At 38.3% G+C, this 25,708-nt stretch overlaps 1 protein-coding gene across 1 annotated transcript in view; it reads left to right on the top strand.

Annotated features, from left to right (window-relative positions):
* MYO3B (myosin IIIB) overlaps positions 1 to 25,708 on the top strand; it is a 227,727-nt gene that overhangs the window by 901 nt on the left and 201,118 nt on the right. Inside the window, exons 2-4 of the mRNA XM_085323256.1 lie at positions 1,444 to 1,542; positions 5,676 to 5,741; positions 5,966 to 6,005. Of these exons, the coding sequence (XP_085179382.1) occupies positions 1,527 to 1,542; positions 5,676 to 5,741; positions 5,966 to 6,005 (122 nt within the window). The 5' untranslated portion in view covers positions 1,444 to 1,526. The remainder of the gene's footprint in view (positions 1 to 1,443; positions 1,543 to 5,675; positions 5,742 to 5,965; positions 6,006 to 25,708) is intronic.

The following is a 25,708-nucleotide window of genomic DNA, read 5'->3' as shown; positions in this document are numbered from 1 at the left end:
AGTGATGGAGTAGGAGATGAAGTTTAGCTTTTGTATAGCAGTTTTCATTAACATGAGAAAATCAAATAATACTGGTTCAGTGCTAGTAAATCAGATACAGCTAGCAGGTTCTTCTGGCAAAAGCAGTAAGGGGTTGTGTCTTTATAGAATATAACGTACTGCAGAATATGTTGGTGTGTGTTCTACCAATTAAATTCTTTTATTCCTTAACCAATGTTAAATTCCTTTTTTAGATCTCTTTTGTACTCCAAAATTAAGTCTAGCTCAATTCTTAATCTGTGATTTGAAGTTTTAAAAATAGATACTGAAATGTTGAGTATCAGTAATAAATTTATTTTTCCAACATCGTTATCTTTTAATTCACCAATGTTTATCCAAGTTGATGCAAATAATTGATGTTCTAGCACATTGTATAAAATTAGAATAGTTCTCCCAATTTTTATTCCAAAAATAAAAGGTGAGCTGAACCAGATGGAAATGTCTTGCTCCTGAGCAGAATTCTTCAAGTGGTAGTCTGGCTATAGAAGGCAAGGTGATACGAACTGCTAAAAGCCAATGCAGCCTCTTCTAAAACTGAAAGTCATTTGAAGTGTAGTTAGGTAAGCTTGAAAACAGGAAAATAGAACTCGTTTGCTCTTTTGTGCTGCTATTTGCAGCGTGCGCAGTGCTTCATAATTAGGAGCTTGCAGGAACATAATTTGCCGTAATACAGTGGTGCACTTTGGAGAGCAAGGACAATTGTGATTCCTTTCTGACTTATTTTCTGCTCTTTCGATCTGTGTGCAGAGTGAGTGAATTATCCAGTACCATCCAAAATCCTTGCTTAGAAAAAAATGTTGTATCAGTATTACTGACTTTCTAACTACAGGGAAAAGGAGCTTTAGTGATCAGCAGAGTGGCTATTTAGTTGCATGAAGGGTTGCCAGGACCAGTTTTGCAGTGTTTTTGCCAAATGCACTCAGTATAAAAAGCTCATTGGACAAAGACAATGATTCTTGCTGTGCTAATGCCTGGAGAGGCTCACTAACAAGAGACACATGAGTGCAGGCTTGTCTGAGGAAGAAAAACATTCTGTACTGCAAAAACAGAAGTTACTATCTTAACTGGCCTTCTGTCACTAAGGAAGTGGAGAAGAGAATAATGAACAAAGTGCTCATAGACTGTGCAGTGCTATGAGGTTACTTGAAAGTACATTGGTGTTCAGGAAGGTGTTTTGAAGTACAGAAAATTCTGGTATAGATTTTGCTTTTGTTCTGCATAAAAAGTTGGCCAGTGATTTTTTTTTTTTCCCCCCATGGCCCTAATTTCAGACAGTAAGTACTGTCTGAATAGCACTTACTGTAATCCATTGTGCAGCTGTAGGTTCTCTCTTCTGTTAGTTTGTACAAATTTCCCTTTTCTTTATTCCTAGAGGTGAATTCCAGTGAATTTTTCTCTCTACAGGAGAGGAGAAAGTGAGATGAGAAGAGAGTCTATGGATCAGCAAGAAAAAAGGAGAAGGGGGATAAAAGCATCATACAAACCATATGCATAACCAGCCAGGTGAGCACTAAACTTTTTACCAATCTATTCTAGAGCTGAACTTTAGTAATACAGAACTAGAGAATGGAAAGGCACCTTTGGACTCATTGCTTCAGGGAAGTTAGGAATACTCAGCACCTACAGGAATAATCAGTCATTTTGTTCAGTGGGAATGAGCTTTTCTGGACTTCTTTTTTTCTTCCTATCTCCTTTTCATGAAGTTAAATTGAGCTGTACTGCATTTGGGCAGAATAAGCAAGCTGCAGTGTACCTGGCAATCACGCAGGACAAAAGGTCAGATTGGGCATTTTTCGTAGACTCCTGTATTACAGGGTAGAATACGGAGCCACGTGCCTCATTGCTGAGAGGAGGAGTGAAACGTGTGGACTTCTTGCCATGATGGATGATTACTGTGCAGATTGATAAAGCTGTGTAGCTCCTAAACTAGGCAGGGAAGATGAAAGAAGGGAGCTGCAGCAGGAGGATCTAAAGCACAGAAGGATGCACAGTGAAGGTAGTGGTCACCCAAGAACCTACAGCAAGGAGCAGAACTGTGCAGCTGAGGAAGGCACTTGTCCAGTACTTGGGGAGGGTGGGAGTATACTCTGCAGGTAGAAGCACAGAGATCGTAACTCTCTAATACACCGAGTCCTTCTCTTGCTGGTACCCTACTAGCTCATCCTGCCTTCCGTGCTACTGCTTCTTTTGCCTCTTTGCATATCTATGTGCTTACTTCTCATTTAGAGGCTGGAAAAGAGGAATACATAGTGGGGAAAAAAAGTGGTTTCACTGAAGCAATGACATGTGACTGATTTGTACACTACAAAGAAAAACCCGTAATGGCCTGACAATGTATTAAAAAACAAGGCCCCGGGACTGACTTGCCACAGCAGATGAGTGACACGTGCCTTGAGAAACTACTGCTGTTTAATTGTGCAAAGCTTCCTTGAAGAATTTTTTCCTCTCTGGAGAAGAGTAGYTTTGTGAATGATGCATTGTGTAAGGCCATACACGCTTTCTTTGTGCTAAAGCTGGACAGCTGCAGCTAGAATGCCATTGCTCTGGGATGAACTTCTGACAGTGTAAGGCTGCACTTTCCCATCTGAATACTTCACAGCAGGCAAGAGGCTGAACATGATTCTGCTGAGCATAGCTGATGCTGCCTGTGGTGGTGCCACATGAGGGAGAGGGAAGGAATATGATTTTTTTTCATCCCTGCTGCTGCTTTGTAAGGAGCACGGTATGTCAGGAGCCTCTTGCTGTCTAATCCTCTTTTTCTCCACCTCTCATCTGGTTGTTTCTTCCTCTAGCAGTCCCCAGTTCATGGGGAGGGGAGCACTGATAATACAAACAGCTCTTTGTCTGCTATTTCTGCTTAGAGAACTACACATTTGAAAACACTGGACTTCGGAATTAACTTCTAAATGTTTCTTATGGAATAGATGAAAATTAAGAAAATGAAATCCATCTCCTGACATAGCACAGTAGGAATTAATAATGGAATAGCTTTTAGCAGTAGGGTGTGCACGAGATACAAACATCCTGGAATAAGGGAAGAGTTAAAGCTGGTCTATGTCCTTTTGCATCTTTTATTGCTCCTCTTGGCCATATAGCAGCGACTTTGTAGGTCAGCATGAGAAAAATGCACAGCTGTGGAAAACAGATTTTTGTTCACTTGCTTATCCTGAGGGTGCTATGGATGCTGTCAATTAAAGTGACTGGAATCTATTCACAGTCAATTTTCTTTTCCTTTTTGTTGTGCTGATGATACTGTATTGATTACAGAGGGAGCTGTGATTGGTATCCCAGTGAATATGCTCAGTTAGCCTGCCTGGGATAATGGCATAATTACTTGAATCACCCAGTTCAGGCAAACATTTGCCTAACTTTCTGTGCGGAAGCTGTATTTTTGGCTTAGCCAAAAATTTCTATTACTCACACAATTTCCATTACTCACAAGAAAATCCCCTTCCCTTTAGTCTCCTGGTCACATACTGCACATCACTACTTCRGTAGAAAGTATTGGGAATTGAATTCACCTACAATTCACAGAGCAACACTTACACTAACCCCTAGAGAAACATTCTAAGAGGATGTAATTTTCAGGAGATCTGTGCTCATGACTGAAACCATAAACAGTGTATCAAGCTGGGCATTTTATTGAGAAAATTTCTGTTTATATTTAATCTGCATTGAGTTGTCATCCCCACATTGCGTGTAAAGATTAAATATTAGGTATGCAATAGCAAGGTCAAATCAGTAAAGCATGTAGCACCTATATTAATAAATACAGGTTTCAAGTCTTACATTTAGCATGGTTTTACTGCTAGAAGATAGGAACTCATTGTCCGTTTTCCATCTGTTTATAAGTGAGAGCCATTCATTTGACTCCAGGCTGCCTGAGGTTCATTTTGTTTCCTGACTCTTTGTTCCTATATACTGATCCCTTTTCCCACTCCTGCTGCTTTTTTTCCAGAACGCTTCCTCAGTCTGAATTTTGCTTGTTATACCTAGAACAGAATATTTGGTATTTGTTTAATTTTTTTGATTGCTGTATTCCAATTTGAGCTTYCCCTTCTGAATTTCTGAATGTACTTTCCTCCTATTGTTAATAACATATCTGCTTTATTTGGTTTGATTGTGTAATTCCATCTAACAGATTCTCACACTTTATTCCCACTATATAAAGTGTCTGTTAACAGTGTCTGTAATGCTGCACATACTTCCACTCCTTCCTAGTTTACTTTGCCCATTTTCATGTTTTTTTCTCTCCAGTATTGCCAGTCTTGTTCACCCACAATTACTGTTTTCCTTTTTGTTTGAAGTGTTATACAGACTCCCTAAACTCACCCACAAGACTTCACTCACCAGTTCCCTTTAAATATAAATGTTTAATGTTGTACTTACCAAATACGTGTTAGAAAAGCACTTTGTCTTATGCTGGCCTCTATTTTTGTTCTTACACTTTGGGTGGAATAGATTTTTTGTAAAAACACTGATGAAGCATTAAAATATACCAGCTCAGGAGAGAGTTCAGGGCAAGGTATAAGAAAGAGAAGTGAATTCCAAGTGGKGGAAAGTACCTATGTGCAGTAAGCAAGTTCGGGCAAGGCTCTCAATCCCCTTTTCACTGAGGGGAAATTGCACTGATTCACTCATGGAACTGGTGAAACAAGACTTTCAGATATGTCCCTTTCCTTAATGTTCCCCATCTCTTGGCTCCACATAGTTGTCCTACTTTCTGATTGTKTGAATTTCAGACTAGATGTCCAACTTCCACATCAATGCTCACATTTGCATACTTAGCATGAATCCTGTGTTTCTCACCCTCAGAATTATGAACCTAGCATTTAGGTGGAGCAATGTGAAGTTTCCAAATAAATAAGATCATTTGCTGAATGCTGTCCTGATTGTTAGCGTATGCTGCATGGTACTGCATTTAATAATAAGAATTCTGCAGAACAGAATACAGAGGAACTAGAAAATTCTCTCTTGAGAGGAAAAAGTAATGTCAACTTTCCTTTCATCCTGGCAGTATTTCTTATGTTGGTTGATAGTTTCTAATTGCTATCAGCAGTATCAAAAGACACAAAGTCATGTTAAAGAAGTTTCAGTCTTTGCCCAGAAATCTGTGGATTTCATTCCTGCTGTGCTGTACCATATTCAAAATTAATTGGATGACCCAATTTTAAACCTGAAATACTGTATGAACTTAGAGACTGTATCAGTGCAATTATAAGTCACTCAAAAAGCACATCTATACTTTTCCATACAAAAAAGCTAGAAGCCAAAACACAGCATTGGAAGCACATTAGCTATTAATGACTGGAAGGAGGAGAGGTGACCAGCAGAATGGGAGCATGTGCAAAGGCCATGATAAAAGCCAGACATGTCCGTGTTAGTCAAATTCTGCTTGTAAGAGATTGATATGAAGATGATTTAAGACCCTCAGCATTGCAATAGAGCATCATCCTGCTTTTTTGCATGTGTCATGTTTTTGAAATAGGTCAATTGAGCCAGAATTCAGGGAAAGTCTCTAAATTTCCTTTACAATCTAAATTGGCTACGTAAGTTTTGGGTTTCTGCATTTCATTCATCGTGTGCCTGAGACCTCCTCATGTTCTTGTTAATAATTCAGTCTTTACCTCTTCCAGATGTATTGTTCAGAGAGACAGTACCTATCGCTGAGTCCAGTATATGCCCAACAAGAACTATGTCAGGTAAGGAATGCAACCYTTTTTTTTTTTTTTTTTTTTTTTAACCTTACTCTCTTTTGCTGTTAATCAGCTTTGGAGTGAAACTATAATACATACAGTCAAGTTTATGTATTTCAACAACTGTTAGCTTGGGTGGCTTGTTATTTTGAAACAGTTGCAGATGTGCCAAAGATCTCAAGTGACCTGAAGGCTGTCAAGCTTTTGTTTTTTCATGTTTGTTGTTGCAGCAGCTGAGAACACAGCAAGTCCTGAACCAAACTGGGTTAGGTAAGATTGACTCTTTAAACTTCATCTACTATGGCACCTTGGAGAAAGCTGCAAGAAAATGAATATGTTGTGTTGCTCTGTCTCCCTTCCTGCAAAATAAAAAAGCCCTTTTCCCGTTCTACTAACCCATAATAATTGTCTCCTGCATAGGCACCTAATAGCAACACTTCAAAGCTCTGCTTGCAGCTCTATTCCTTAACCTGTTTCTTTTTTGCTTTCTGAAATAATGAAATTAAAACTATCAAACTAGGTGAAAMAACTGGCTCTTGAGTTCATCATAAGCCCAACTATATAGTGAAAGAACCAATGAGTTTATAATTGAAAACACGTATTTAAATATGTATTTAAACACGGTCTTGCTGTTGCTTTTTAATGTGCCCCTTGTGCACTTGTAGCAGTGCAAGTGTATTTGATGYAGGTTGGACTGGAAGCATTAATTCTGTTCACAAGCATTCCCTAAGGACAGAACTGCCCTTGCAATTGTGTGCTTGTTCAGCCACTTCTCTTTCTATTCCTGTTCAGAATTTACTTTTTRGAGAGAGAATTCCAAACTATCAGTATGATGCATGGCAGGAGGAAATACAGATCTCTGTGGCTGATAAAATGCTTGGTTGTATTTGTCAGAGAACTCTTTCCTTCAGCCTCATCTCTGAAAGAAAATACAGTGTTTGATTTCTACAGGCTGTATCTGTTAGCTTCCTTCAAAGGAATTACTGTCATAAATGGTAACTTAAAAGCTGCTGGTCTTGAGTTACGAGTTTATAGTGTTGATGGTATTCCTGATGGACAGTGCCCACAGTATTAGGAGAGAAATAAGCTTTTGCAACCTTGATACTGTAAGGAAGAGTGGATTGTTAGGAATGCAGCCTGTACTGCTTTCATTATAACGCCTGTCTGAAGAATTGACTTACGGTGTACTTTTTCCTACTTGAGATTTTTCACCCAAAARATAAAATGGTAGCTCATTCTCCTGTCAAGTTTTGTGGCTACATGAGTGTCAACTTGTAATGAAATAAAACTCATGGATTCATGATAGAAAAAATCTTTAAAAGAAAAATAACTTCACTGAGAATATTAATGCTGTAGGAAACACAGGTTCCAGCTAAGGATTTGTATATGTAAGCGTTATCCCTTTCCCTTTAAAAAGGAAATGCTGTTGCATGGGATCTGTATGTATGTATGTGATAACAAGACTAGCTTTTCTTGAGATACTGTAATGGAGCTAATAAGACAGTTGGCACTGTTGCGGTATGGTGAGCTTTACTCTTGCAAGACAAAATACAGTTAGATTAGCACATTTTTGCAGGGTAGGCAGTCATCCATGTATATGAAAGCTTTAACTTCTGTTAGCCAGCAGATGCCTGTGTCCTTGACAAAGCTGTCTTTGCAAGACAGATATATTTATAGAATGCACAACGACTTGTACTATGTGCTGTTGTTCCCACTCTGAAATGCTTTGTGGCATGCAAACATATCAGTGTTTTGGGGACGAGATGGAGGATCTTGAAGTGTCGCGATGATGTTTATGCTGATCAGGCTGGCCTAAGGTCTATATGTATCAGATTGCCCTAGTATTAAATAAACCCTTTACTTTATCCTTGATGTACTTCCAGATCTATCCTGGAGGCTCTGTTGAACTTACTGGTGTACATTTGAATCTTTTCCTGTCTTATCAGCTTGTCCTCTTCCTTGTGGTTAGACCCAATGTGCAGGCCTCAAGTAACAGTCCAATAACTGCAGTCCTACATATCCTTGTTCCAGGTAACCTGTTTTCTGCTTCTGCCTATCAGGAGGGAGAAGTTTGCAGAATGATTCCTTAAAAGGATTCAGTGTCACTAATAATCAGAACACAGTAAACACTTTGATGAATGCTTTCTGGTATCTTGCAATGGGAAAGATACCCTGCAAAAGGCAAGGGCACTTGTTGTACCATGGGCTGCTTCAGTTCAGCCACGAGGCTGGACCTAAATATCAATGAATCTGTATGCATCTAGACTTCAGATGCATATAGAAATGATGTGTGTTCTATGAAGAAACAGATGGAGCTCTTAATTAAATGTAACAAGAAAAAGGTACTTCCGTAGTATGTAGACTGGCAGTATTTTATGGATGACAGAGGAAAAGATACTGATTTTTAGGGAAAATCTTCCTACTGTTGAAATCTGAAACAGTAGAAAGTGTTACTTAAACTACCTGAAAGAGTGCTAGCTCTGCTCTTTTTAATTTCCAAGGTATGTCCAGAAATGCAGTGCTGGTTCCAAGAGCAATTTTGTCTTATGTTTGACTACTACTTGGAAAAAGAAAAATCTTATCCTAGCATCTATTAAACATTCCCACGAGCAAAGAGTGTTTTACTAAACTCTACCACGTGGAGAGCTTCCTGAAATGATGTTCTCTACTACTTCTGTTCTCAGCTTAGGCATTGAGTAAATGTCAAGGAAAGAGAGCAATAGTTCATGATAGTTCAGCTGTGAGAATAATTTGTTTGGCTGCTGCTTGGTGACCAGAACTCTTGCCAGTTCTCATCTCTTCACTTCTCCTTTACTCTGTTATCAAACACTCTATGGCATGAAAGGTAGAAGGGGCCTGTAGTAAATGTGGGCCTGAAAGACAGGCAAGACTAGAGGTTCTAGAAACACTTCTTCACCATCTCTTCTATCTTTTTTCCTTGGATAAATGTATCTGAATTTATCCAATTAGCAGTAAGTTTTAACACAAAGCAAAAATTAGCGTAAACAGAGGGAAGATGGTAAAGATGGTGAACACATTTTCACTTCTCAATAGCCAAAGTGTATAAAGCCTTATTGGATGTGTTAGAGGAAGAAAATAAGCAGTGTTTCTGCTTATAGTAGTCCCTCCTCTGACTGCCCTTCAGCAAATCTAGCAGGCAAAGAGCAACCTCTGGCTGTGTTCATATATCCGTTTTAAAGACTGCCCCTCCATCTCCCCTGATCCACTGCTGACACTTCTGCTATTCCAGACAGTTTTCTTTTGTTACCTGCGAATGTAATAGTACCTAAGTCCTGTTTCCTTCAAGGACTTTTCTGGGTCTGAACAATTCATAACTGCACAACTGAGTGCAATAGCATAGTGAAGTTTTGTTTGTTTGTTTGCAAGGGTTTTTTAATACTTAGGTTCTCTCCCTTTTAATGGAAATGTAAAGTCCTGATCCTTGAGTGCCTGTTCTCCTGCCTACTCACACACCAAATTCTCCTATGGAGTCCCCTCCCCCTACTCTTCAGAGTATCCTGACTATAACCCATGTCAGTGTGCATTCTATTTCAAATGCAGAAATTTGCTTCATGGTGGCATGGTTACTCAGTAGGGGAAACACCATTCTGATAAGAAATAGCTTATTCTGCTGCAATAATTCCTAGAGAAAGTGTAACACCTTAGAGGTAAGAAGGCGTGAGAGTCAGTCTACTGAACATAGATGCTCTGACTGGTAGAAAATAGTTTGCTTTCAGATGCTCAGCAGTTTACACYAGCTTCTGCAGAATCTGTTGTCTCATCAATGCCTTTGTTTTAAATCCATTTTTTAACAGTTTCCTTTTGACTAAAATAAGGAGAAATTATGGGAAAGTTCCCTGTACCAATTATTGTGTGCTTTGTAATACATGAACTTGGAGAAGGTTAGCCCCAAAACTTGGAGATACAGCCTGAGCAGAAGCTGTTCTCCTTCAGGTTTCTGATCTCTAAATATGTCAACCAGGTATTGCGTATGTGATCCCCATCTAGTTATTTCACCTCTGCAATGATGCAATCCTGACATGTTTGTAGCGTTTCCAAAACAACCTGTCACTGAGTTGTTTGTTACTAGATTATATTTTACTCTAAAGAATGGGTATCAAACCTGTTCTAAAAAGGAAAAGAGATAACAATTAAAAAGCCTTGATTTCCGATATTGCAAGTATGTAAATATTTCTGTAACAAGAATTTTTCCTGCATGTGGGGAAAGAGCTCAGAGTGAGTGTGTTAACTGGGAGGAGTAATAACAAGGAAAGAGTTGAATTGCAGTTTTCTTATCTCCTTGTACATTTTTCAGACTATATTTTAAGCTTCCTAGAGGGCTGAGTRGTAGACATGATTAATTCCATCTCATTTACAAGAAGACAGCAGGTTTGGTGCACATCTTGTTGTCTTCACTTGTTCTCTTGTCRTTTCTGTCAATAGTTACATGGATGATCTTTATGTGCAGCCTGTGAAGTGGGTGTAAAGACCTGTCAGACTCCTTTTATAATACATTTTCTTCTGAGGAAACAAACCTAACATAAATGTCACCTGGAGTATGAGAAACCATGGCAAATGGAGCATTGATTTAATGGCTCTATTGAGAGGCGAGATAGGAAAGACCATGGAGTGAGATAAATATGCTAGATTTGGTAACTGATTCAAAACGTTTTCTGTGATTAAAAACAAGTTCAAGAAAGAGCAATGTATTCTCATACAGGAATGGAATATTAGCAAAAGCACCTATCTTCATAATCCAAAATTAGTTCAGCAAGATGCAGCCAACCAACCTTTCCTTTCCTTGCTCTTGTAGTCCCCTTGGAAACAAGGGGAATAAATTCTGTTAACTAACTTAATCATTTAAGGTCTTGATTGAGAAACACGTGCTCTGCAGTCATACTAACTTCAGAGCACCTTAAATGTGTATTAAATTCATTTCAGATAGGGTTGGGTTAGTCATAGGCTGAAAATGAAATGAGTTTTTAATGGTATGGACATACAGTAGAAAGTAATTTGACTTACTGAAACTTGGCCTCCACCTTTAACAAATTGTGGGCTAAAAGCATGTATAAGTTACTGCAGCTCAGCTGATTAGAGGAGTGCTGTAGAGCTGACTTTCTTCAGCTGTGAATATATTTTAAGTGTTATTTTGAAGCAGGACTTCAGTGGCTAATATATTTTCTTACGGGGATTCTCTTCGTAGTGACCTCCTCTTTGGATTTTATTTATTTATTTTTGTCTTTCATCATTCTTTAAAAGTTTAGACTTAATYTGTTTTTCTTTTGGAAAAGTATTTAAGAAATGATTTGTAATTATATTTATGGGGAAAACCCCTAATGCTTTTAATTAAGAGGTAGTTTTTCAGCTAAGTAGCTACCAGAATCTATTGAGTTCATTCATGCCTTCTTCTAAGAAATGTAGCTCTTCTGTTTTTTTGCAACAAATATTTTGAATGTGTTGAAAGGTAGTGAATTTGCTTATAAAATTTATGTTGTATGATGCTTCATGTTTTGTAGCAAGATTACTGTGTCAGTGAAAAATTATTGTGAAATTAAGCTGACTGCTGTACTACAGGTTGCATATAGTGTCATCAAGTGGTAGAGGAAGGACTTGAGGTTAGCTACTGATCACTAAATAAAAGATCATGTTAGTGCAGCTTCCCTGCTGGTATTCCTTTCTTAGGTCCAGAGAACTGAGGCAGTTTATGCTGACAGAAGGTTTGGAGGGTCTGCAAAAATCAGCTAATAATAAAATATAGGAGACTGTCAATGACTTGTATAGGCAGGGTAAGTTTCAGACTTCTTTTCACTAGTGGTAGTTAAGCCTCCAAGGTAGTTTGGACTCTTTACAGTTTCAGCAGTGAGGGACTATCATGGCTGACGGCAATCCTGCATGGGTCACAATACTCAGAAACTATCTGGTTTAATAGGTTGACAAAAGACATTTGTGGTAGCATAAGATTGCTCAGTTGAGAGCTTCACTGGCTTCAGCAGCGCTGCAAGAGACAYTGTGCTTAGTTTCACAGTCCTCAAAGTAGCTAACTAGCTGCTGTGAAATAAATACCTTCTTTTGGTCAGTCTGTGAAAAGGAATTTGGAACAGAGAATTTATCTGCATTCCTGGCTGTAAGGTGAATGCTCTTTGTGGCAGCCTAGAAGGCTGATGGTATAACACGCACAAGAATTGCTKAAGACTCTGCAAATCAGAAAAGTTATTAAATGAGGTCATTTCTTTTTGGCTGTAAATAGTTGTGGTAAAGAACGTGCACCCCTGCCTCTTTCCCCCATCCCCCATTTTTCTTCATAATTTAGAGTGAGCCTTTCCACATGTAAAAGTCTGTATCCAAAGGCACATCTGCAAACTGATTAGCTCCAGCAACAGTCAAAGTGGAAAAACAGTATTGTAGCCTTCAGGGCTCCAGTGTGGACAAAGGGTTGCAATACTGCTGCTTTCTCAGGCTACTGTTCTTGGTACGGCTATCTCAAGGCTTCCTCAGATTTGCCTCCACATGCTGCCGTCATTGCTCCCTGATTCCTGGCAAGATGTTTGGAAGCAGGAAATCATGGGGTGTCCTTAGCTGCCAAATACTGGTGAGTACTAATTTTCAGAGTTCCCTGGAGAGTGTTGGTCAGAGTTTCTCTTTTGATTGGCAGTATCAGCTTGCTCTGTCATCTGATTGTCCTGTTCTTGCTGCTGATAACACATACGTACACAAAGTCAGGTATTGCAGCAGTTTCTGTTAACTGTATTTGCATTCTACTGTGACTTGACTGAAAGCACATAAAGAGAATACTAACCACTTGGGATGGAAGAATAGCAAGCAGCTCGTCAGGGAGCAGTGATGGATGGAAGCTCTAATAACACATGCAGGAGGCAGGAAACCAGTAGCGTGATCTAAAGGTGCAGTGAGATTGGGAAGCCTGGGAGCAAGAGCCAGCAATGAGCACTGCACAGTAAAGCAGCAAGAGGGCTGCAAATGAGATGTTTGAAAATCAGGAAACTGGCAGTAGAGTGAGACTTGCTGAAGTAGCTGAGAAGAAACCAAGTGATCAGTACCATATAAGAAAGTAGTGAGGGCTCAGTGAATTATTATTTTTTTTAACATGATGGGGCTCAGAATTAWATGTTTGCCTTAATTACTGCAGTCTCTCAGAGGTGCAGAGAGAAAGAATTTACTGCACATGAATGTATTTCTAGATCTCTAGAGAGTCCTGCTATAGTTCAGTTTCTTCTGCTGAATCAGATTTATTTCCATGTTCCCCCCCCCGCCAATAGCAAGCTCTTACAGTAACATACCATGCCTGAGGCTTTAACCTTTCCTTTCATTGTCCAGTTGGTGCCTGTCTCYGTGCTCAGTGTCTTTTATAGAAAGACACTATAATATTATTGTTGGTTTTTTCCCCCTACATATGCACCTGCTCTTTGTGCTGTTGAAGGGAGTTGGGGAGCAAGTTGCCTGAACTCAGAAACAGTGTTTTTGTATGCCTGTGTTTTCATTGCATTCCGGGATGATTTTCTTCCCTGCACATTTTGCTCAGATAGTGAAAATTATCAGAGGAAAGATTTTCTTAAGAAAGAACTAAAAATAAAAATTCATAATTTTTAAGCTATTTATCTCATTTCATGTGTTTACGTTCATGCTTTTCAGATTGCTGGGACTGGCAGTGTTACTGTATGTTGTTCTGGTGGACAACAAGTTGGCCACAGGCCAGCAATGTGCCCTGTGGCCAGGAAGGCCAGTGGTATCCTGGGCTTACATTAGGAAGAGCATACCCAGGAGGTCGATGGAGGTAATCCCTCACCTCTGGGGAGGCTGTACCTGGAGTGTTGTGTCCTGTGCTGGTCACTCCTCASTACAAGAAAGACATGGAATGAATCCAGTGAAGGGCCATGATGATAATTAAGGGACTGGGGCATCTCTCATGAGGAGAGACTCAGAGCTGGGACTGTTCAGYCTGGAGAAGACTGAGGGGGGATCTTACTAATGTATTTAAGTATCTGAAAGGAGAAAGTAAAAAGGAGTCTCCATCTTGGGAGATACTCAGAAGCCATTTGGACAGGCTCCTGGGCAGCCTGGTCTATGTGACCCTGCTTGAGCAGGAGGGCTGGACTAGATGACTTTTAAAGATTGCTTCCAACCTCAACTGTTCTGTGAGTCTGTGACAGCTGCATTATCTAAGTTGGCCTTGAGTCCACAGAGCCAAACCTGTGGAAGAGGGGGAAGGCCCTTAGGGCCTTGACATTGCTAGCTTGTGAAATGATGTAATCTACTGCACTTCTTGCATCTTTTCTCATATGTTGGGCATTAAACTATGCTGGTTCTTACAGTGGATATGCAGTTTTACATGCTGATCTTGCTCTTGCTTGTGTCTGAGCTTACATGCTTGTCTGCTGAAGGTCTGTCTCTCTCTCTCTCTCTCTCTCTCTCTTTCTCTCTCTCTCTCTTTTGGTAATATTTTGGATTCCCGAACTTCTTTATTGTGTTGGAGTGCAGTCCATTCAAGATGAGATTCGTTCTGGATTGGATATCTTCAGTTGCTTACAAACTATTAATTGCCTTGTCAAGGATTAATTCTGGATTTTGCAGTAGATTCTTTCTGAATGATCATGATAAGATCTTTTATCAGGGACTTACTTAACTCCTAAACTTGCATGTTTGGCTGCTTGCTTTTTGATAACCACAATTTTTCACTATCTTTTTGGTACACACAGAGAAAAATAAAACTCTAATAGGTTTCATTTTTACATGCARTACAACATTCCTTCTGTTTTTAGAATATCGCACTGTCCTTTCTTTCTGCATCTGAATTAGCAGAAAACTGTAAATACATCAGCTGTGTCAGACTGCTGTCATTTGACTTTTTCTTTCTTTTTTCTTTTTTTTTTTTTTTTTTGTTCAAGCCAGAGGTCTGCGTTCTTAGGCTATTGATCTCTGTATAGTATAAACTTTCCTTCTTGCGTTCATGTTTTTTTTACTGGCATGCAGTAATAGAAGATACAGAGTGAACTGTGGTTTATAGCTCCTCATGTTTACACTGCTGTTATTTTTCTTCCTCTTTTTGTTCCTGGAACCCAGGAAGCCAGTGAATCACTTCTGAAATTCCTTTAGATTTGAGGTCATTGAAAGACAAAGTCATTGTTCAGAAAACAAATTCAACAGAACATGGCTTTTTGTAGCCTGTCTCTGTCAGAAAAATCTTTTTTTTTTCTGTAGTTAGGACATACAAATTTGTTGTTTTAAAAGAGCAAGTCCCTATACAGACTTTTTTTTCCAGCTGACCTTTCTCAGCAGTGAGAATTTTTCATGTTTTGAGAGAAAAGCAGTGTTCATATTTTGTAACATTATTTCCTAGTGTTCGTAGTTGATCCTCTGCTTTCAGACTCAGGAGAACAGTGTTTTCCCTGTGTTTTGGCCTGAGCTTGATAAGGGATCTGTAGTCTTACCTTGAAATTGCTTTGTTGTAGCACTCTGAAAAAATAATACTGTATGCTAAATCAGTAACTGTAACTCCAGTAACATTTGTTACTATCATATACAGCTTCCATTAAAAGGCTCAGTTAAATGAGACAAGCACCTTGATCCCATTTATGTGTTTACATGAAGTATCATTGTTTTAAAATTTACAAGATAATTTATAGAGAAATATAAATGTTAATGTATAGAGAGGCTTTGTCTCTAAGGTTTGACCATTTTCCAGCTGATGTCATGCTTCAGAATGAACTAACACCTTGTGAAGGGTTTAGCCAAATGTGTGAATAATCATTAAAGTGTGCTAAAGGCAGGTGAGACTACTCATGTCAAGCCTAAGGCCATCAGCCTTTCCAGAAGGTGGTAAACAATAGTTTCATGGAAGGAACAGATTACTGTATTTTTGGATCAATAAGTAGTGGGTGTTGSTTTACGGGAGAGGACAAAGAGGAGATGTGCTGGTGATATGACTGGATTGTAGAGCAAAAGTGGTTGCTRAAGTAAGATTCCTTCTGTGGGGAGATGTAGGTTGAAAAAGAGCTGTGGGTTTATTAGATAAGAAGGAACTTTAAAGTTAATCTAAGTTCTAGGTAGATGTAGTCTTGTTTATTTTAATGTCTGTTCTGTTGTAACTTTATAAACCTTGATAGACTGCRTCATTTAATCCTTTGATTAGCAATTCACTTTGACCTAGCTTTATTGAGGGATGATATGGCTGGCTAGATTTGAGGAATTTGTGTCCATAGGCTTATGCAATTCCTATGTGATACTCAACTAGTCTCCAGCAGTCGACACCCCAAAATGTTTCTTAGAGGTTAGAARGGGCAATGACATTGCACAGGCCAATGTAAGGGATGATAATTCAGTATCTAAGAGGAAGAGGAGCTTCCAGTACTGAAGGGAAAGTCTCTCTGAAAAGCTGCTGAGGAGCCCAAAGATTGCAAAGGAGTGCAAGGGTAGAGATTGTTATCTATATAATTTTACAGATTGGGAAATTAGGGGTAGCGTGATACGTTTCTAGGATAATCACAAAATTCTTCCATGCTGATACCTGAATCCATTCCTAAGCCCTATTCTCAAGATTAGATTTCTTACAGCGCTTGTTAGTTGCTTCCCGTATGGTAGCTGGCTTCACTAATTTAAAGGTTGACCAGAATGTTAGGTCCGTGTACCTCTGAGATAACATCCCATTTTTAGAATTAGTTCAGTTTTCATTAGTGAATTAACTGGACGTATAAATATTTATGACTATCTCAGATGTCTGATTACAACAAGAAATAAATAATTCATTATTAGAAAATTACCTTTATGCAATTGATACGACCAGGACATAAATCAGATATGGCAATTTCCAAAAAGCAACACAATACATTGTTTTTGCTGAAGCACYCTGAAGTGACTGTCTTCTCAGTGCAGCCATTACTGTTCTAAGCTAGGTAACAAACCTTCCATTTTGTAAATAGTAGTGGTATGAGAAAGTTTGTTTACAGAAACRTGCATATAGCACAAGTATATTGATGTAACAATTTAGGGAATATATATATATATACAATACATGATTTCTGTTTGATAGTCTCTAAGTCTATCAAGACTAGAAATGTTTTCATTAGGGTATATTTGATTTGTCCTTTTTTTTCTGTAGGTTATTTTGCACTTGACATAAGACTAACAAAAAAAGAAAAATTAAATTTTGATGATGGTGTCTTTCAGTGAGCAGCATTAGATAAAAGCTTTGCTATACCACATGACAAATCAGTTATCGATCTTTAAACTTAAAATGTGAGACTAGACGTCGGTGGGAAGCTTTGGTCACAGYAGCGTTGTAGAACCACCCTGTAACAGGGAAGACTGGAAGATTAAGGAGTCCAGGATTGTTGTTAGCCTTCCATCCCACAAAAAGGGTGCCTGCTGCAAAGGTCAGAAGGAGGGACTAACAAAAGAGGAGCAACTGTGTTTCAGAGTAAATAGCACAAGCTTGAAAGAAAAGACTGAGGACTCCTAAATATATTGGTTTAAGCTGAAAGAGCTAAAGAGATGGGAGGAAACTGGGGTACGGAAGTCTTACAACAAGATGCTTATTGTTTTGACTATTTACTTACATTTTTTTTAATTGCTAAAGGATTTTCAGAACCCCATTAAGTGTGTGTATATTGTTTCACCTAGCACATATCTTTAAAATGAGGTGTATGCCAAAATAGCCTTATCCTGGAGCTCTGAGAGAGGGCAGCAGGGAAAGAACTGCTTCGCACTGCTCTACTAAATGAATTAGTCCAGAAAGTCACTTTTGCATGACATGAGCAAAGAGGCCTATATGCACAGACTCTGAGCCTCAAGGGACACTTATAAACACAGTGGTCCACAGGGTTACCTCTTTGTGCTGTGACCTGCTGGCAGCCCAATAGGACATGAGGGCTATTTCAGCAGAAGTTATGATGTGATGTTCAGAGAGATGTAGCTCGAGATGCCTACATAGGAAGCACCTTTCAGTACGCATCTGATCAGGCAGGTACTCATTTGTCCAATWTGTACATGGAAAACCTGCAGCATGTAGAAATTAAGATCTCTGTGCTACRGGAAATGAGTTACAGTCAATAGCATCTCTGACTTCTCCTGACTCCCARGATTGTACTTGAAATGTTAACTCCAAAGTAAGGCACCAAAATCCTTATACCACATCACTCTATCATGTGAAGACATCTTTATTATCCTTTCTTGAATGGATAGTGTCAGTTGCTGTTTTGCTCATCATGATTTTACTCTTCAAGTTTTAATCTTTTAGTAGGTACTTGCTTGAACAGAGATAAGAACTGAGGTTACGTGCAGTGAGCATCCTTGCTGAGGAAGTACTACCCATTGCTATATGGCATGTGATAGTACTTAATGTCTGTAAATTGAAGCATTGTTAAAGACTTGATGCAAGCATAGTGCTGTAGAGCCTGCTGTATATTGTATATTCAGTCTAATTTATTTAATTTTACAGTGAAAGCTGTAACTGATTTTTCAGTTCKATGTCACCACAAGCAGCAGTGGAGAATATTACCCATTCTCTGTCTCTCGTTTGTTGAATGATACCCCAAAATGTTTTTGTGTTTCACGTTCCAGAAGCCTACAGTATTGAACGCAGAGCTATTTGATAAACCAAAGAGTATGTAAGAGAAAATYTGAATGGCTTATAATGAACTATAGGCTCTTATTCTCAAGACCTTATTCTAGGTCGTAGTTATTGTAACCAGTCTATAGGCTACTGTTGCTACCTGTCTTGTTTTTACTTTATAAATCAAATTCRGCCATCCTCCTAACTTTCTTCAGGAGCATCTGCAGCAGCCCAAGAGTTAATCTGAGAAAAGAGGGCAGTTTGTTCCTTTGTTCTGTGTTAAGTTCTAGTGTGGAGGTTCATGGAGGATTTGTTGTTGTTGTTACTAGGTTGTCTCTTCAAGATCACAGCTTTCCAGGTGTTAATCTCCCTCAAATCTCTTGAATTAGGAGGAACTGAAATTGGTTGGTGTTTCTCAGTGTGGAATGCCTGGCAAGAGCAAGGTCTGAGTTTTTGCTCATGTCCGTAATGGCTTTGTATCTTGTTTTTCCTGAGTTGCTTGTAGTTTTTCCATCAGTGGGATTGCTGAGGACTTTGGTAATGTGTTTTTGTATTAGTGGAGATTAGGCCCATATGTATATTGTGTAGGTGTGCGGRTGTCTTCCCATGTACTGTAAAGAGAAAGTGGATTTTTTTTTTATTATATCAGAACTCATAACAATGTGCATCTAGGTCTAAATTCCCCTTTGAAATCACAAAGCCAGACTTTTTACTGTATGAGTATCTGAGAGAAACACAGTGCTGCAGCCATGTTGTTTGCTATGCAAGTGAGGATATACAAATGCGTAAGTCATGAAGATAAGAAAAGATCCATCARTTGTTATATTATACCATGGAAAGCTATTTTCACTTTTTTCTGAAGCTAGCTTCCCGTCAGAGTTTGCTAACACATTAATCTTTCTACTTGCCTAAAATATTAGTGTATAGTAATGTCTTGGTTGGGTTCAGATCAGCAAAAACTAAAGGTTTTTGTGTCCCTTTCTGCAGGTTAAAGCACTGTTAAATAGTTTATACAGGTATAACAGCACTGAGCAGAGCCTATGCATATCATTATTTYTCCCCACTTGTTTACTTTTACCGTAAAATCCTTTTTACCCCAAAATCTAGTTTAATAACCACTGTGAGCAGCAGTGGACATCAGCGTTGTCGTGCCACTTTTTATCTGTCTCTTTTTTTGGAAAGACYTGGAGCAAATTGCTTGTGGACTTGCCTTGGTCTCTGTTACTGAATTTGACTTAGTTATAGGCCCAGATGGGATAACCCGAATAATACATTTATAATTTATTAAATTTAATTCTTTAAAGGTTCTTTTGATAACTGCTTCATAAAGATAACTGCTGAAGGAAGTTTAAAATTAATAGATTCTATCTCATATGCCTATTATTGTTTTTGAAGCCTGTTAGAGAAGAGAAATTATGCAAATTGGTGTCACACTAGGCTACTGCACACATGCTGGTAATGCATAACAACTAGCTTACTGATGAAAATACTTCATCTTAAGCAGGAGTCATTGTCAGTACTAAGAGGTGTTCTTTGTATCATGCTTAAAACAGTTTGTTATTATTTTTCTTATGCGTAAAGGATAGTGTCTGTTTTTATTAAAAATCCTCGTTAGACTAAAACTGCTGTAAAAGTAATACTCGAGTACTCTTGTGATGAATAATGATTGATTACATTATACAATTAAGGTGTATTTTGAAAAAATAGGAAGATYCCTTTGGAAAGTTAAGCATTGTTATTCACATTTTGTGAATGACTGAATGGCTTTAATTCTTCAGCTCCCACATGTGAAAGACTTGATAAATAGATCAGGCTCAAATCAATTAATGTCACAATGATCTTTAGTATTAACGAAGTGAAGCTGCTAGGATTGAACCAGTTTCTCTGTACCCTCCATGACAGGCATCTTAAGCTAGCATGCACTTGCGTTGTCTAGTACAGGACACGGGAACCAGTACGCAGGGGACACTGTTCTGTGCAGCACTGACAGACGCATGCACTCCCTGTGAGGAAAATATCCTAGTTCTGAAGAATTCTAATATCCTTAGCAGGGGAAAAATTCAATATAAAGTAAGGAGGTTTCAGAAAATAGGTCACTAATGTAAGTTTATGGTTTCTTTCTTTCCAGCTTTCTCTTAAATTTGTCTTAGATTTCTTTTTCCACAGCTATACACAAAGCAGCTCAAGCTTTTGTGATTAGACTGCAGTGAAGAGGCTGGTTGTGATTTAAGGGTCGTTTTTCTGTTCATAGCCCTTCATCCCTCCATTTTACCACTAACGCATGCATTTTGTTCRCCCTGTTAAATTGCTGTCAGAGGAGGTGGAGAAAACCTTCTCAGGTATTGATTTTCACACATGGGGACTGTAGCTTGTAGTCACCTGATTTGCCACCTGCAGTTTAAAACTGAACGTGCTCATGGGATTATAAACTTCGTTTTAGCACTACATTCCCACCTTGAGGTGAAGTTTATGTGGGTTAGCTGTTAGTCGTTTGTTTTAATGTGTTTTGCTAACTGGAATTCTAGTTAGATGGGTAATATAAATAATAATTTTATAATAGAAATGCCATTGATCAGAACTTCCTGTTTGAGTTGTTGATTGTAACTGGCTTTCAGGTAACTAGTGTTTATATCTGATCTTGCATAATCTTTTCTGCTTAATATTTTGTAGGTCTATCTGTTGTTCATATGTTTCTAATGTAATATTAATTGTATTATGGTAACTGATCAAGACAACATTTGGTGATTAGAGTTGCAGAAATGGAACTGATTAATTTAACACTGAAACAAAATGTATTGTAGTCCGTCATGAATGGTCAGGGGCTTTATTTTCGGTGGTACTGATCAACAGAAGTTCCTACTGATTTCCATGTTTGGGGCAAGGTACTGCTTACCTCACAAGATAAGATAGCTCTGCAAACATACCTGGTGTACTATGCTCAGGGAGTGATCTTTTTGCAAACTGAACGCAGCTTTGTTTTGGACTCAGCTTATCTTATATGTTTTCCTAAATATACAGTCCTTCCCAGAAACCTTGGCAATGTTATTTTTCATTAATAATTCGTTTTGCTGATTTTGTGAAAACGAAAGAAAAATCTGTTTTTTGCGTGTCTGAGAGAAGTGCAGGTTTGCTTCTATTAGRCATCTCTGGGAATTATGCAATCTTATGCCTTGGCTAAACTATTTGTTTTCARATTTCTACTCTCAGGACCAATCTTATGATATTTATGTTGAATCTTTGTGAGACAGTCTTTGAAGTTTTGTGAGAAAGTCCTTTCTCGTAGAAGATTGTATCCAAATTTGATAAATTTCCTAAAATTTTGGTGAAAATCTGCATCTGACTAGAGAAATAACACAAGCAATGTGCCCTCTAAGGTAGGCATGTCCTGAATTTTATCCCTTAAGTGTTCTTCTTGGTTGGTCCCATCCTTATGCTAACAGTTCCAGCTTAGCTACAGCAGATGTTGTCTTTGGGCACATATCAAAGGAAAGAATGATAATTGTTATGATGGTGGAAAATTAAAAAGACATAGATTTATAGAATTCACTAGTAGATTTATAGAATTCACTAGTTTCTTTGTTCATGAAAAAGTTGTTTAGTAACTTTCTTAGCTTTCTGAATTATCTTTTCATTCCAGCTACATCTCAGCTTTTGTGCGTATTCAACTGGAGAAGTTCAGTTGTAATAAGACTAGAATATAGCAGGTTAGATCTATGTAATCCTATGAAAATGAGTGGAACTGAATGATTTTAACAGAAAGGAATTTGATTCGTAATACGGTACTGTTGACATCAGTGAAGATTAGATAGAAGAATCAAAGCCCTGAGAAATTTTCTGAAGTGCTAATGATCATTTTTATTTAAAAAATGGACTTGGCTTGAGTTCACCCTGATCTTTGAGACCTCACTATTCTACAAAATCCTAGTGATTGCCTGCTCTATGCTTGATTATGCATAGATTGAGAAGAAGAAACATTTACTTAAACGTAAATTACAAGGCCTCACTGCGCGTGCGAAGCAGCTCTCTTTAGGGCTCATACTACATTGTTTGCCAGTCCCATTCAGCAGGAGAAGGCCTGAGGTGGAGCAAACTGGTATGACTGTTACAGACAGCCGATCACATGAGGCCATGGGTAAGAGAGAAGCAACCTTGGAGAGAATTCCTGGGAAGCAACAGAAACTTGATTTTCTAGGGCGCTTACTGTGTTGAAGAATACTTGAGATGACAGTAGTGTAACATGGAGTGCATGAAAGATGAAAATTATTTCAAGAGCATTGTGGTGGTTGAGAGTAGCAAGGTAAGATAATAGTTCTGAAATAAAATAAGTTCTTTGTGTCCCTCTSACAGTCAACAGTGTCTCCTGAGGGGAGACAGGGTTCCAGAAAAGACTGAAAATATACTCMCAGTAGGAAAATGATAAGATTTCTGGAGAAGCTGGTCAGGGGAATGAACAATACAGTAATGAGCGCAATCATTATTGGACAAATATTAATGTTTTATTCATAAATATCATACAATAAGAATTACTTATTAAAGTTGATAATGCAACAGATTATGATGCAATGAATGTAATGAAAATATGCTGCTGGATTGTCTGGGCAAGGCACATATATCTTTCTTACCATGCACTTCACGGAGAGTTTTCTGGTTTTGACTCATGTATTGGCTCCAATAATTTGGCTTAATATTATATTTTTAAAAGTGCTTGTGTTTCAGAACTAATTTAGGAGTGGGGATGTGAAACTTCTACCATCTGACTAAAATGCTGAAAAATTTAAGAGCCGCCGTAATCATGTTGTAAAATTTCTTCTTTATTTGTAGATGAAGTCTGCAGGGAAAGGAATTGTTCAAAATGTCAGAAAGAAGTGATGTAAGGAACATCCTTAAACCAAAATGAGTTTAGTCTAGAACTTCTTGTCTGTAGGAAAAGGGACTGAAATAGAGAATCTTAAGTATAGCTATACTACGAAGAGAGGAAGAAAAAAGATCACTAGAGCTTCGCTTGGAAAACCTAAGAAAACATTAACAGACAGTGCTTTATAAAATAATGTTTTACAGATAGTAAAACCAGATACTCGGATACTAATGTGCAGACCTGAAAACTATTTTTGTTAGTTTAACATTTTCAGAATCATATTGYAGGGTGGAATATTTTTCTGTATTATTTAGGGAATGACTTGCATTTCAGCAGGTAGAATTTTAAAATTTGTATTTAGTCTTTGTTTGTCATGGAACAAGGCACAATGGGAACAGCTGTTACTATGCTATTGCAGATTTTACTGAAATGTCAGTTTTATTCTATTCATGTAGTGGACTGCCACACATCTTTGCAAGTTGGATAGTAAATGCCCATTTACACACATCTATGTTTGCATCATGGATTCAGACTTTTTTTTAATGGCAAAAATATCCATCTTGGAAGATTTGGGAGTATATTGTGTTACAAGGACCCTGAAATGGAAGGAGATAACATAGTTACCAATTAACCAGATTGTTTTTTTTCTTTATTTCTGGACCAGCATAACTGTATGAAGTAGGGGACGTTTGGATTTCTTTGCCGTGATGTCACTTGCTGTTTTGTTAACAGTTTATTGTTAATCCCAAGAATGAGGTTAACGTTTCATGCTGCGATGACTTGGAAGCATAGAAACAAGCTCAGCAAAGACCAGGGAAGAAAGCAAACATTCACGACACCTTCTTCTGAACTAGAGTTTGGAAACAATCTGTTGCCACTGGTTGTCACGCTCTAACCTGGCCTTGTGGCTGATTTTATAAGCCTAAATGGTTAGGTTACCTAGTCCATACATAAAAATGATGCAGAGCAAGAGGACATGACACAGATATTCCTGAACTTAGAGGACTGTGTGTAGAGAGAGAAAATGTATGTGAACACAATTTGTAAGAAGGTTAAAAAGTTTACRGTGGATTATGGGAAAGGAGGACATGTTTTCCAATTTCTTTTCTTCCCTCCTTCCCCATATTGGACAATTCCAAAGTCTGTTTAATGGTTTCTGTATTCAGGAGATGTTTTTTCTGTGAAATGAATTTAGCAGGAATGTTTTCAGGGATCTACCTTTCATTCATAAATAATAGCAGTTGTTTTGCTGATTGTTCTGTTTTTTCCCTTATATTGGCCTAATGAAACAGTWTGATCTGTTAAAAGTGTGACTTTTTTTATTCACCAGTTGTATAGCATCAATAACAGCTTTTGAGCATGCTTTTGTCCCTCTCCTTCATCTCCTTCACTGTCTGACCTTCATTCCACAGAGAACTGTATACATCACTTTTGCAGTCTCTCTTTCTGAGACCAAATGAGAGCAGTTACAGGTTGGTGAGCTGATATATTCTTTTGTATTTTTTGCTTCAAGATATTGACATTCTCTTTGTTTAAACCTAGCCAGTGAGAAGCAGTAGGAGGAGTCAGAGTAGTGGAGGAAGCTCTTTGGACTATTGATTTTCTTGTGCCTTTCAGTGGTTCATTAATTCCTCTAACAATTGCTTCTGAGGTAGCTGGCTGGTTGAGACCATCAGAAACCAACAGAGTAAAGCTGGTCATGGCTGATAATGTCAGCTTTGCCTTCTGAAGTCCTCTCCCTATAGGTCATTCATTTAGTATGGAAACAATATTGAGCTCCCTAAAAATATAGAATACCCTCATGTTGAATATGATATTCTGGTTCTTCTACAGTTTAGGTGGATACCAGAAAAGTATGAGCCAGCTGTTTCACAGGAGAGACAAAAGATGGTAAGACAAGCAAATAGAGCACTGCAGAAATTAGCACTTGCAAGAATTGTTAATACGGAAACAGGATGCTCAATTCTGTTTCACTGCTGTTGAATGGAATTGCTATTATGTCTCTACCAGATAYAATTAGAATTCAAAAATGTCTAGTTCTGTATACTGTGGTTGATATAAAGCAGCAGGCTGGAATGAGGCTCTTACTAATTTCAAAACCTGAACGGATACCTCATTTTTCAGTGAACTAGAGAAAGAATGCCTGTCGGAAGACAACAGGCAAGTCATTATGGTAAAAAAAAAAAAAGTTCAGTAGGGCAGTACTGAAAATGGAAGAGTAATTCTAAAGCTGTATCTGGCACAAGTTTTCTTTCTTACGAGTCTGTCTTGTCCCTGTCATTTCTGAGATAGCTAGCTGTGAAATAATAAACATGACAGAAAAAGATCTTGACTTTATTCCAGAAATAGTAACGACAATATAAAATCTACATACTGTTATTCTGTTTAGCTTCTTTAAATTTTCCAGTGTAGTGTGTGTGAATCAGAGTGCTACAGCAGAGAAGGATCACAGTAGATCTTTCATAACACCACATAATATTCCAGAAAGCTGTTTATAGCTATTGAGTATAATTTGGAAGATTGTTGCCAAGGGAATAATGACTTGTGGAGTGTCCA

The sequence above is a fragment of the Rhea americana genome, unplaced genomic scaffold, assembly GCF_003343005.1.
Source record: "Rhea americana isolate MKP2758 unplaced genomic scaffold, rheAme1 scaffold_12, whole genome shotgun sequence".
Classification (NCBI taxonomy): domain Eukaryota; kingdom Metazoa; phylum Chordata; class Aves; order Rheiformes; family Rheidae; genus Rhea; species Rhea americana.
The sequence above is the reverse complement of the archived record's forward strand: the minus strand, read 5'-3'. Positions and strand labels throughout refer to the sequence as shown.